The sequence below is a fragment of the Haliotis asinina genome, chromosome 10, assembly GCF_037392515.1.
Source record: "Haliotis asinina isolate JCU_RB_2024 chromosome 10, JCU_Hal_asi_v2, whole genome shotgun sequence".
Classification (NCBI taxonomy): Eukaryota; Metazoa; Mollusca; class Gastropoda; order Lepetellida; family Haliotidae; genus Haliotis; species Haliotis asinina.
Window position 1 is genome coordinate 3,659,913 of NC_090289.1, and position 13,453 is coordinate 3,673,365.

The 13,453-nt window shown below is 43.2% G+C and overlaps 1 protein-coding gene across 1 annotated transcript; it reads left to right on the forward strand.

Annotated features, from left to right (window-relative positions):
* The first annotated feature begins 204 nt into the window (after positions 1–204).
* On the forward strand, positions 205–12,804 carry LOC137297818 (techylectin-5B-like). Its single transcript, XM_067829773.1, has 4 exons — positions 205–401; positions 8,543–8,606; positions 10,120–10,222; positions 12,149–12,804. The coding sequence occupies exons 1-4, from the start codon at positions 205–207 to the stop codon at positions 12,802–12,804; spliced, it is 1,020 nt and encodes a 339-aa protein (XP_067685874.1).
* The last annotated feature ends 649 nt before the right edge of the window (positions 12,805–13,453 follow it).

Below are 13,453 nucleotides of genomic sequence, written 5' to 3' on the forward strand. Positions count from 1 at the left end.
TCTCACCAAGGTTTGGAAATCTAACCAGCAGAGTTTGATTCTGGTCTATCTTGCTGGGATTGTTGGTGATGGTCACCGACTGACGCACGGCTCTGGCTCCTAATGGCTCTCTCAATCTTCTGAAAGGATCTAATTTTCTGCCGTACATTGTTATATATAAACGAAATATATTTTTAATACTAAATAATGGATGAAGACATACCTATGGAGGAGATGCGGGGCGCTAGTGCCCAGGCATACGATGAGCAGGAGACCTCATTCAGTACTAGCCTACAGCAGGCTGTCGAAGATATAAACAAGCAGAAGATCTCATTCTCACCAAGGACCAAACTCGTGAAGGGCGCCGTCGACAAATTTTATGATGGTTTAAAAAAAGATAAAAATTACGTAGAGCCGTTGGGGTGAGACTATACCAAGTTTTTTGTTGATAACAAGGGCAAGCTGCGTTTGAATAATTACCCGGAGATCGATCTCTTTAATCAATACACGAGAAAACCGCTTGCTTTATCAACATTGGTCGGTAAAACTAATACTGAATTTGTCCAAGATGAACTAGGTTTCACAAATTACGGTGGCACGCGATCTAAGATTCCCCCGAAGAAGATTCCCCCGAAGGCCCGTCAAGATCTGGAAGGCATCAGGGACGCCACATCGGTTCAAAACATGACTTATGATATTGAAAAGGTGTTGGCTGACTACGAGAACAAGCCCTTCCCGGGCCTCGAAATTACCTTTCGGGAACTGAAGGGGTTGGACCTGTTGATGCAAACCATTCGTGGTCATCTCTGGAAAAGCACGGCTAAAGTGAGTGAGATAGACGACAAAATCGCCTATGAAAAGAAAAAACTCGGTGAAACTGAGGACGAGTCTATTAAAACTACCATCGAGGAACGAATACGTAATTTGGAAGATGAAAGGCAGGTCTGGTTGGAGACAGCGTCCGGCTACAAAGAAAAGCTTCGATCCCAGACCAACCGTGTGCGGGAAACCATCAATCAAGTCCTCTACCGAGACACCACGTTAGCAGACAGGATTCGGATATTGTTCCGGGAGCAAGGGATCACCATCGCCAGCATTCTGACTGCATTTGGTTTCATCATATCAACCCTGGTGGTGTCACTGACAGGGGGTACTGTGGTGCCTGCCCGCGGCGGAACTCCAAGTGGCGGTGGGGGTGTTAAAGACTGGATAAAAAAACTCGGGGAAGGCTTAGCTAAACTGGCTGGTAAAGCCGCCGAAGCCCTTCCCGGCATCCTGGGTAGCATCGTCTCGTGGTTGTTGAGCGCTCTGTCTAAAACTGCCATGTGGCTCAGTCAAAACCTGTGGGCAGCCATCGTCGCCGTGGCGGGTCTGGTGTACGTAGCGGCTAAGAAATCTTTAACCAAATAAGTCCCAAAGCTACCCCACCAACCACCAGGGCCGTTTTACTATCAATATGCTGCTGAGCCTGCATATTAGGGTGTGTGGGGGGTACCCCCACATGAACTTTAGACTCCGGGGGTGACGCCACTATACCTGTTTCACGTGGTGGGATGTGTGGGATATAGGTGGTGTTAATATCGGGGTTGATACCCAACTTTTGATCCGACGTGGCTATGACTATTTTGTTGTTATAACCCACCACTTTTTTTACTCTCAGTTGCATATCACTCGGAGCCATGTACAGCCCCACGCCGAACACGTAATTGACTTTCGATCTGGCGTATTCTAACACGTTTTGGTAACAGTCGATGGCCCGCGGGAGATCAACTGGAGAATTGATAGCATCCTCAACGTTGGAAACGAACTGTTTCTGAGCGTAGAAAGCAGTTCCCTTACCGAGGATGTTGGAACGCGTCATCGACTGCGCACCCAACAGCGCCCACAGGTACGTTCGAACCGAGTCGTTCAACCTGACTACCCCGGCACGAGTGAATCCTTTCGACGTGTCCAGCATAAACATTTTTCACCCGTCTGCGGTTGACTGCTCCACTTTCTGGATTGTGAAAGCAACACCACCTTCAAAGTCCATACGATCATCCCTCCATTCATTACTCGATAAAGCAAAGTCCTGCCTAAGTATACCTCGTTTCACTAAATCATCACTTGCATCTTTCACTGGTTTTGGTCCATATTTGGTAGGTTTAGGAACAATATCATCTAATGCATGGAAAAAATTCCCAGTACTAAACATTTTTCGTTTCATAAAGTTTGTTAGTAAATCTTTCTTAAATGCTTTTACTGAGAGCCCATCGCTGTAAGGAATACCCAACTCGTGGTTCAGCCCCGGCAAACGCCAATCCGTCTTCGGGCTTATTTCGAATTCATTGCAAATACGTTCGTAGACCCGTCTATCGTACGGGTTGTTTGTTGCGTCCCACGCTTTGTCCTGTGGGAGGGGGGCGCTGATCTCTTTAAGGATACGTCTGACCTGGTAGTACACGTGGAACTTGAACACAGACTGACTCAGCGGTTCACGCCGAGTGTCGGTCAGTGTCACACCACACCCCGTTGTAGCGCACCACACGGCAAAGTTTAATTGATTCTGCCAGAACTGCATAGGGTTGTTGAACCAAGCGTGGACTGCCTTGATGTTAGTCACCGAAAGCTTATACTTATCGAACACATCTAAAAGCTGGGCATTGAAATACAACTCAGGAGCAACTACGATCTTCATGGGGGAGAAATCTACGTCCAGTTTAGGGTAAAACAACATTTTAAAACTCTTATATAATGAGCATATATACTCTAACATGTACATAACACTTCCAGGAATAACGAGCGGTGAGGCCGTTCAGCTGACGCACGCGATCGATAACACGTCAGGCCAACTCGAAGTCGCACTCTGCGATATCACCTACCTACCGCAATGGACTAACATCAACGTCAGCAACAATAAGCTTTTCGTCAGTGGAACTCGCAGCCAGATAACTGACGGCTACTACAGCGTGTGCTCTCTAAACGACGAGGTCTTCAAACCCCTGGGAGCCGAACTCAAGATGAACGACTCAAACGGTACAGTGGTGTTAATCAACAACGGAAGAAACCCCTTGAGGCTAGGCCGACCATTAGCGAGGATACTCGGTATGTCTCCTGACGAGATAAAACCAACAACAACCGTCACAGGCACGAAGTTACCCGATCTAGTACCGTACCGAGAGCTGTACATTCATCTCGGTCAGGTGAGCACAACGTACAACATTCAAGGAGGTCACCCTTCCACTATACTGAGAGCAGTGCCGGTGAAAACTGAGAAATACAACGACGGTAAAACCGAGTCGTTTTCACCACGGCAGTATAAGAGATTAATCCAGGGCAACATACCTGAGCTGACAATATCGGTGTTAGATATAAATCATAATCCTGTAAATATAGGATACCTCAGCTTAACGCTTCATGTAAAATGACCAGCGCACAAGGGCCCGGAGTGAAAAAATGCGTCAATATCGGGATCTCCGACCTCGGAGACACGCGCGGTTTCGACGCTCCCGGAGTAGATGGTACATCGTACGCATTTCAACTGAAAAACAACATTTACAAACGCGTTGAAGTCACCTCCGGTGGAGCCCTAAGTGATATAGTAGATACCGCAAGAGCAAAAGTCAACACTAAGTACGCCCTTGTCAACACCGGTAATAACTGGATAATATACCCATCGTTCGGGGGTAAACTGTTCGACTTAGACGATGTTGAGAGCACTACCGTCGTCCAAAACAAACCATATATGCTCGTCTTCACCGAAGATGACAAGTGGGTGTTGTTACCCGATAACGACGACTGGTTTCTCAATATTAGACTCGTCTCTCCCTACGTGTTCACGGATAACAAAGACAACCACCTAAACAAAGTTGTGAACAATGGAACCCTGCTCGTGGCTTACGTCCCAACTCAGAGACGTAGCATAGTCGTCAGCCCAGTCGACACTATTGCAGCCCACATGCTATCGAGTAAACCGGCCATACAAAACGTGAAATTGCAGTTGGTGTCTGAATTCGAAGGCGTGGTCAGTATACTAGAGAGTCTACCGGCAAACTCAACACTGATCATCAAAGTCTACCTAGGGGAACCATCGGGGAATGATGTCGAGATCGTGAAGGGGATCAAACTCGGGTGGGTGAAACGACACCAGTATCAAGTTTGCAACGTTTACGTGCGGGTGGGTGCCGACTCCAACACCAGTCTGCAGGGGGTCAACGTGATCGTGGAAAACAATATATCACTAACCAATATCTTCCTGCCTGACAACATACACTTCATGGGTATGAAGTTCACCCCTGAACTATTATCAAAAAACCAGTTGGAAATTATATCGTAATAGTATAATAATGGCCAGTCATCATCCCAATACTACGCTTAACGACCTAGGAGATACGGAGGGATTCGATCAGCCTGGTGAGGAAGACGCCTTATACATCCTGCACTTTAAAGACAACGTGTACAGACTGGTGTCGTTATCAGATTTAAAAGAGCCCAAATGGCTGATCAACTTAACACTCGCCTCACCTTATATCACAATAGACGAAAATGGGTATATCTCTAAGATTAGGAACAACGGTATCTGGGCCGGGGATTTCATTCCGGAGAGGGTACCCATAGCAGCTACTAATACTGAAAAAAATAGGTTACAGACTGTAGTAAAAAATAAATTAACATTTATCAGTTATTCTTTTAACGTATATCTTGATGTATTCTCCCCTTTCACACTCATCATAGAAGTCTTCTTTGCGTATTCAGACGACAATGAAAACACCTCAAGAGTACACCAAATTTTACCCGGGGTGTCAATACACTGGTTTGACGAACACCAAGACCAATATTGTCGTATTGTTATACAACCCACGGGGGTTCTATAAACCGCTTAATAAACCTCAGTGGGGTTTTTATTACAACAGGAAAGTCTATTAGACTCTCACCTATTACCCTGACTACTAATCTAGAACTTATAGACTTCAAATTAATTTATAGAGTATTAACTGAAACCCAATTAAAATATCTTTCAAAATATATATTATAGGATGGGTCTGTACCCAGTCGTAGAGGAAGTAGCGAAGACGTTGGAAACCGTAGATGGGTTCCGCTTGAGGCAGTTATGTAATGTGAAACGTCAACTAGAACAAGACCGTGACACGCGGAAAGCACTATGTAAGAAGTACAATAGAGCTTTCAATATCGTGGACGGGGCTGACACTACCCTTATGGCAACCAGCATGGGACTAGGGGCGGCAGGCGTTGGGTTGTTGGCTACCATCGTGGCTGCACCTATAGTGCTAGGTATTGAAATAACGGCAGGGGTGGCAGGGTTAGCAGGGTTGGCGCTTAAGTTATTATCACGCAGACTGCATCGTAAGGCATTGAAACACGACGAGATCAGGGTTCTGGCCGAAGCAAAGCTCAACACAGTGAGTGAGCGTATTTCCACGGCACTCTCTGATAGTAAGATCTCAGAAGAGGAGTTTCGTTCAATCCTCTCTGAACTCACAAAATATAACGGAATGAAACAAGATATTCGGTCCAAGTCTCGTAAGTCTGCTATCAGCGAGGACGAGAAAAAAAAGTACATAGAACAGGGGATACAAAAAGCCCAGCAAGCCTTTATTACGAACACCAAAGAGATCATAGGCGGTTCACGTTAAACTGTTTCATCGATATAAACGTGACATAGGCACGCCAACTTTTTTGTAGTAGGGGTAATAGTAGCAAGAGCTAAGGTCCCAACCAAAGCCTTATTTACTAAATAAGGCTTTGTAGAGACTTTTCTTGAAAGTGTTTTAGAACTGTCATTCCCTATACTACTCGGCAAAACCTTGGATCGCTTTCTCTAATAGAAAAGGCGAACAAGAAATCATTTCTTTCTCACTAGATCCATGCACACGGCTTGCCATGACCAGCCGATTGGTTGAAAAGGGCCCATTCAACCAGACGTCTAGGTGAAGTCAGGGCCAGTGATGTACCAGGCAACAGAAACACGGTTGCAGGCCCCTATTGCCCTCAACCACCAGGATCCCCTCCTCCACCGACACAGGGCCGCAACTCACGGCAAACGGGTTGGTTGACCAAATATCCCCCCGTTCCACAACGGGGGGTGAACGGCATTTAGCGTTACCCAGCACCCACCACGAGGAGGTGGCCGTTCACGGGTGCCTCATTCTTACGACAGTGTGTTATTCTATAATTTGTATAATCATTGAATAGGTGATAGTTATTATGGGTCACATTTCGCATCGTATATGTTCAACGGTAAGAGTATTTTAGCTGCACGCCTTTTTTAAGTAGTATTTTAGAGTTGCGTCCCTTTAGGCAATCTTCATGAGTATGTGTTTTTCTGTTGGTATACACGAGGACGAACGAGAAAGTTCTAAGTTAATGGCGATGCAGTTGCACTAGGATCAAATGTTCTACAATCTGTGACCGTATCTATAAGGGCTTCTTGTGTTGACGGAACACACACATACACGGACTTACGCTCGGAGTTATACTGGAGTTGTGCTCATCATTTGGCCGACCAAATATACATCTGTCTGCCTCTTCGTCTGACTGTCAACCTACATTCAGGACTAACACTTCTGTGTCTGTACTGTGTAACGTGTAGTGTAACTGTTTCTCACAGAAAACTAAGATTGTTGATCATGTGTTGGTGAGATTTGACTCTGTTGCAAAGTACTAGAAACCTCTATTGTGAATCACTGTAACTTGCTCACGGTTTCCTACATATATTATTGAATATTTTAGATTTGGCAGTGTTATACTTTGTTGGTTCAGAGGGGATTTCTTATAACGGCAATTAATTGTCACGGCAATTCCTTAACCGCAACATCATGTTGTTGATCACTAGATTGTCAGGTCCAGACTACTTACAGACCGCCGCATATTGCGGGAATATTGCTGTGAGCGGCAAAAACTAAACTCACTCACTCCTTGGGACAGAATAAGAGAAGATTCATTAATGTACTGGTCTTCATAAATAGGACAGTCGAGCACCGTTGTATCGAACTCTGACAACTCGATATGTCGATATAACATCTCGGTTCCGGCAAAATCCTTCATAATCTATCATTTTTCAAGGTCTTTTAACTCGATACGGATGTCTGGATATTTCGATATAATTTCATGGTCCCAACAAGCAAACCTACCCTTTATCTCGGTATTTACAAAGAAACTCGATATTTACCTACCTTTCATGGGCAGGTATCCCTCTCAGGTGAGGTTGTTTCCACACGTTTACACATGGTGCGGCATGAATCAATGGAATGCGGTAATGTAAACTAATTAGGGCTGATTATGTTGAAGTTGCCTCTTGTATGTTATTTAATTAAGATTAACTAAGAAGGAGTTAATAGGAAAGCACTTACTTTTACGACAAAGCACCACTGATAGTGGAGTCTGATAGTTTCGAGTCAAAACATACTGAGAATCCAGTGAGAGTTTTGGGTAATTACCTGCCTAACATGTGATTGTTGTTTCTAAATCTATATGGCACCCTTGGCGAGCCACCGCCTCGTGGTGGGTGCTGGGTAATGCTAAGAGCTCGCCAATACCCCGTGTGGATCCGGGTCAGCAAGGTCGATAGCACCCCATTGCTGGTCGCGAGGAACGACCGAATTGGGCACCCTGTTTGCCGTGGGTTGCGTCCCGTGTCGGAGAAGGAAGGCATCCTGGTGGTTGAGGGCAATAGGGGCCTGTAACCATATTCCTGTTGCCTAACACACCACTTTGGCCCTGACTTCACCTACACGAGTGGTAGAACTGGCCCAGTAGCAGAAGTACTGTAAGTCCCCATGGCCCCCAGTATGGTGATCTACCTTCAGTTGTTGGTGATCTATATAGTCTGTTTTTATATTGTATTGTCTGAATACGGATAATAATTTTAACTTTTGACGCTAGTTTTATTTCTTATTGTGATATTCTAGTTGTTTTACTGTCCTTCGTCGACAGGTTTTTTTATGATATACATAGATTCCTTTTTTAAGAATGCTCTCGTCACGATATGACTGCAACACTGCCGATGTGACGTTAAATGTTATAACTCACTCACTCACTCTTCTCCTCCTTGGCAGTTGGTTAGTTGATCTAACATTAACTACATTTAAAAAATCAGAAACGAATGAATTACAGTATAAACAAGAATATAATCAGTTGAAACATAAATATAGCAATTATAAATCCTTATTTACAGATGTGTCCAAGGGCGGTGGCGCAGTGGCTTGTGCCACTGTCATTGAATCCAGAACAATATCTTCTAGATTACCCGATAATAGTTCTATTTTTACAGCAGAAGCTAACGCCATATTAACAGCTCTTAAATATATTCAAAGACACCGTAAACATAAACAGTATATTATCTATTCCGATTCTCTTTCTTGCCTTCAGGCTATTAAGAATATTTCTTGCAAACGTCCACTTTTAATTGACATTATTGAATTGTATAATGATCTTGCCACTGGCCAATACGACATCGTCTTTTGTTGGTTACCAAGCCATGTAGGAATCTCTGGTAACACATTGGCTGACCTTGCTGCTAAAGCAGCACTAAAAAATCTGTGACACCACCTCTTACTTCTTATAGTGATTACAAAGCCACCATTAGATCTTTTATTCGTGATCTGATGCAGAAGAAGTGGGACACCCAAGTGGGTATCAATAAATTACATGAGATAAAAGCTTACATTGGTTATACCCACTTGGGTTGTCAGTCCAGATTTGAAGAGGTTATTTTACGACGATGTCGTATTGGCCACACTAGATATACTCATGCGTACCAGTTAAAAGGTGAGGATCCTCCATTTTGTATCCCTTGTGATGACAGAGTTACAGTCAAGCATATTCTGCTTGACTGTGTTGCATTCTCCATCACAAGGGATAAGTATTTTACAGTTAAAACAATGAAGGATCTTTTTACCAGCGTTAATTCTGATTTAATTATTGGTTTTTTAAAAGAAATTGATTTTTTGGTTGAATTTTGAATAGCGTGTTTCTGTAAATAGATGTATTTAAATGGTTGGTAGTTTGAATTAGTAACTTGAATTGTTGATGGCTGTACCCTCAAAGGGGGTTGAAATATTGTAAAATTATTGTCCTCCTAAGAGGGTACGTAAGTCCAAAAACATTCACAGTAAATTTAAGTCTACCAGGTTTTTAGTCCTAGTATTCATGTTCTCTTAATTTTGGCTAAATTTTCGTACAATCGCCAGCAGCTGAAGGGATGGTGTAAATCCAACTGGGGTCCATGTAGGTAGCAAAGGTACTGTAAGTCCCCATGGTCCCCAGTGTGGTGATCTACCTTCTGTTGTTGGCGATCTATAGTCTGTTTTTATATCGTATTGTCTAAATAGTGATATTAGTTTTAACTTTCCATGCTAGTTTTAATTGAAATTGTGATATTCTAGTATATTTACTGTCCTTCGTTGACAGATTTTACCACATGCATATATTTCATTTAAATGTTCTCGTCACGATATGGCTGAGATATTGCCGATGTGACGTAAAATATTAACTCACTCACTCACTCACCCAGTTCTAAGCCGTATGTTCACGGATAACACGATTTTTGTTTCAATTTGACTTCAAATGACATAAGAAATCAAACATAACATCTGTTGACTAAATCAATCAAACAATAAACCTATTGATTGAAGAAATCAAGCATAATAAGTGGATAACTACATTCCCAACCCACTTCGCTGTTACAGATGCAGCCAGTTTGGGCATTTGTTCAACTTCCCCAAAATGCGAAAATCGTGGGGTATGCTAACATATATACTGCATTAAGTTTTCTGAGTTAGTAGCCGTTATACTGAATGCATTGCCCTGACATTGCATTTCATGTTGCATAACAAATAGTTATGAATATGCTACCTTGTGAATACATTAGTTTATATCGTGTAGAATAACATTCTAGTAGTATCATTTTGAGTTGACCAAGAAGGAAAGCTATGTATATTTTTACCACTTTGGTAAAACCAATGAACACTAGTAAGGTGCTGACGAGCTTAAACATCGGTATTCCAACTCATATATGACGTGTAGAAAAGACTTAACTATCTACAGAGGCGCATCTGTGAGTACATTACAACATTGCATTAGATGAAACCCAGATTTAAGAACAATTTGTTCATACTAACAAATGACTCTTGTACCTTACAGGTCCGGAACCGCTGCATGAATGGTGGCGAATATGACCAGGGCAAGCAAAGCTGTCAATGTTATGGTGGCTATATCGGCCAGTTCTGTGAAAGAATCATGCAGGGTAGGGCTTTAGTCATAACCGAGCTATCATCTCTTAAAGTATTTTGAGAAACCACACACAATTGTTACATGTAATTACAGACGCAATTATAAAGATGCTCTACTTTTAAATATAGAAAGGGAAACACATTAATGGGTTACAAAAATAAATATACATATGGAAATTAATTAAGCAACACCAAATTCAAAGACACATAAAAACTTAACAAAGTTTAACGAAGTAATTTTGATGATTGATTATTCAATTTTGATGTATTGACATACAGCATGAGCTTTTCATGGGTTGATATGACGCGCGTGAAGCTTGCACAGCGCACGTGCATTGCTTTAACCTCAACTTTCGAAAAATGCACTTTTTCCCTGGGGTGTTTACAAGCGCAGGTTGTCGATTGCATTCGGTTTTTCATTCATTTCAATGTCATGGCACGTAGGAAATTATCAGAGGCCACTCGTTGGCAAATAATCGGCATGAGGAATGCTGGTATGTCTCTAAGACAAATCGGGACTCAAATCGGACGACATCATTCCATAATTTCAAAACTTTTGAAAAAATACCGGGCCACTAATGAAGTTAAAGACCTGCCTAGACCAGGAAGACCCAGGAAGACCACAGTCCGGGAGGACAGAGCTTTACTGAGACTTGTACGGCGCAGGTCCTTCGACTCGAGCTCTCGGTTGAGACAGGAGTGGCTTCCAGGGAGACCCATCTCGAACAGGACTGTTCGGAATCGTCTGAAAGCTGCAGGATACCGGGCAAGGAGGCCAATCAAGCGACCCAGACTGTCTCCAGCCCATAAGGCAGCCCGACTGGCCTGGTGTAATGACCGTTTGCACTGGAACATTGCCTCTTGGAGGAAGGTCCATTTCTCAGATGAGAGCCGGTTCTTGCTGCACATGGTGGACGGTCGTACTCGGGTCTGGAGGCAGAGGAACACAGCAATGGCTCCACGGAACATCCAGGAGACTGTGGCCTTTGGGGGAGGTTCCGTTATGGTATGGGGGTGCATTTCCATGAACTGCAAGTTGGATATCATTACCATCCGTGGCAACCTTAACGGTGTTCGTTACCAACAGGAGGTTCTTGACAGGGCTGTGGTACCTCATTTTGAGAACCATCCTCTGGCAACGAGACCCATATTTATGGACGACAATGCTAGACCTCACAGGGCGCATGCTGTAAATGATTTTTTGCGGCAAAATGCAATTGACAGAATTCCATGGCCTGCCATGAGCCCTGACCTCAACCCCATTGAACATTTGTGGGACTTTATTGGCCGTCGTGTGAGGCAGAGAGACCCACCAGTCCATAATCTCAACGAATTGACGGCTGCCCTGCATGAGGAGTGGAACAGGATCCCCCAGAATCAGATCCGGAGACTCATCCAAGGAATGAGGAGGCGTCTGGAATCGGTGGTGCGTGCGCAGGGAGGACACACTAGATATTGATGAAAGTCGGTGTGCAGACTCTCAGATGACTGTTCTTTCTTTCCATGTGACATTTGTGTTAATACACCTGACAACAACGTCTTTGGATGAATAGTAAATTGTGTCCATTTTTTCATGAATTTAAGACAGTTTTAAGAATTTGGATTTCGTTGCAATAAAGCAAAGTCTTGATACTTTTTCCCTTTAAGTTGTTTGTCAGAGATCGTCTGTTGAATAAAAAAGTGTCAAACTATATCAACCCGGCATATTTTGATTGTCAGAACACTTCAAAGTTGCTCCAATAGAAAAAATTGGGGTGTTGCTTGATTAATTTCCAGGTGTATACATTATGTGACACCCTGTTTCTAAAGCCCTCTGTGAACAAACCTATCGTCCATCTGACTTTACTGAACATAATGTATCTGGAAAAGGTCTTTTACTGATACATTTGTTCTTATCTTGCTGAAATATGCGTTCCTAATTGTGGATAACATTCTTTCAGATTGTACGGAAGGATATAACACACATCATTATAACAAGGGGTCTGGGATATTTTTAATTCACCCATACATGGCGCCTAGCCCATTCAAAGTCAAGTGCAGGATGGAGTACGGTGGCAATACATATATTCAAATCCATGACGACGGATCTACACATTTCAATCGGTCGTGGCAAGAGTACAAGGATGGCTTTGGGGACCTTACCAAGGACTTCTGGCTTGGCAACGACAAAATAGCTTATATCACAAATGGTCGTAGTCAGTTACTCTTATTTAAAACTAAAGATATTAGCTCCACCGTTTACAGACAGAGAATATACAAATCTTTCACCCTATCACAAGATGGCCTCTACACAATGACATATGAACGGTCTTGGGCACACATACGTCCTGAATATATTGGTGGTGATTGTTTAGCTGAATTAAAGGGACAACCTTTTTCTACCTTCGACCGTGATAACGATGAGAGCCCTCTGAATTGCGCTCAAGAACACCAGTCTGGATTCTGGTTCAAAGACTGCACCCCCTGTAATCCCAATGGTGTTTGGTCAGAGACTCCGGACAAGATGAGAGCTGGAGTACCTTGGGAGATGTTCTGGACACCTGTAACAGGAGACCACTTGATATTGTCTTGCTTTGCCTTTTTGAAGGCCGAATAATTTTATTAATTCCTGTAAACAGATCATCCGTATTGTTCCTTGTACCCGTTGTACATTATCATTTGTTAAAGGTTGAACTTTGAGGCACAATGATATAGTCTGTGGGAATCCTTACACAGGTACAATTTGTGAAGCCCATTTCTGGTGTCTTCAGTCCTGACTTTGTTGGAATATTGCTAAAAGTAGCGCAAAAAAGAACCACTCACTCGCTTGGCTCCAAATATTGCCTGAGGGGTGTTTCAGCAGTGTAATAGTAGCCGGCACACTGTACATGTCTGTAGGGTTACATCATTATAGTTTTCGAATGGAACTCCAATGGAGGGATTTTAACACTTGTGAGACAGTAGACAGTCACAGCAACGTCAACCGTCGCTTGAACGTTTGAACAATTGTAATATAAACTGCAAGACGAGTGGTCTTGGTTGATACAAGACACCGAGAAAGTTTGGAACTACACGGTGATCACAGCAAGTACTCAGATGCACGTCAACATGTGAAATACTCGCGAGTTTAGTATTGGTCTTCAACAACCCATGCTTCTTGTAAGAGGCGACTAAAGAGATCGGATGGTCTTACATGTTTGCCACATGTCATGGCATCCCAAATGCGAAGATCAATCTTCTTTAGACATGGACAAAGCCATGTTCAT

Bases quoted from the DNA above. Each gene is read 5' to 3' on its own strand.
- LOC137297818 (XM_067829773.1), top strand. From the start codon at position 205: ATGGAGGAGATGCGGGGCGCTAGTGCCCAGGCATACGATGAGCAGGAG. The intron at 8,607-10,119 runs GTGGGTATCAAT...TGTACCTTACAG, and splicing joins AGAAGAAGTGGGACACCCAA to GTCCGGAACCGCTGCATGAA. The intron at 10,223-12,148 runs GTAGGGCTTTAG...ACATTCTTTCAG, and splicing joins CTGTGAAAGAATCATGCAGG to ATTGTACGGAAGGATATAAC.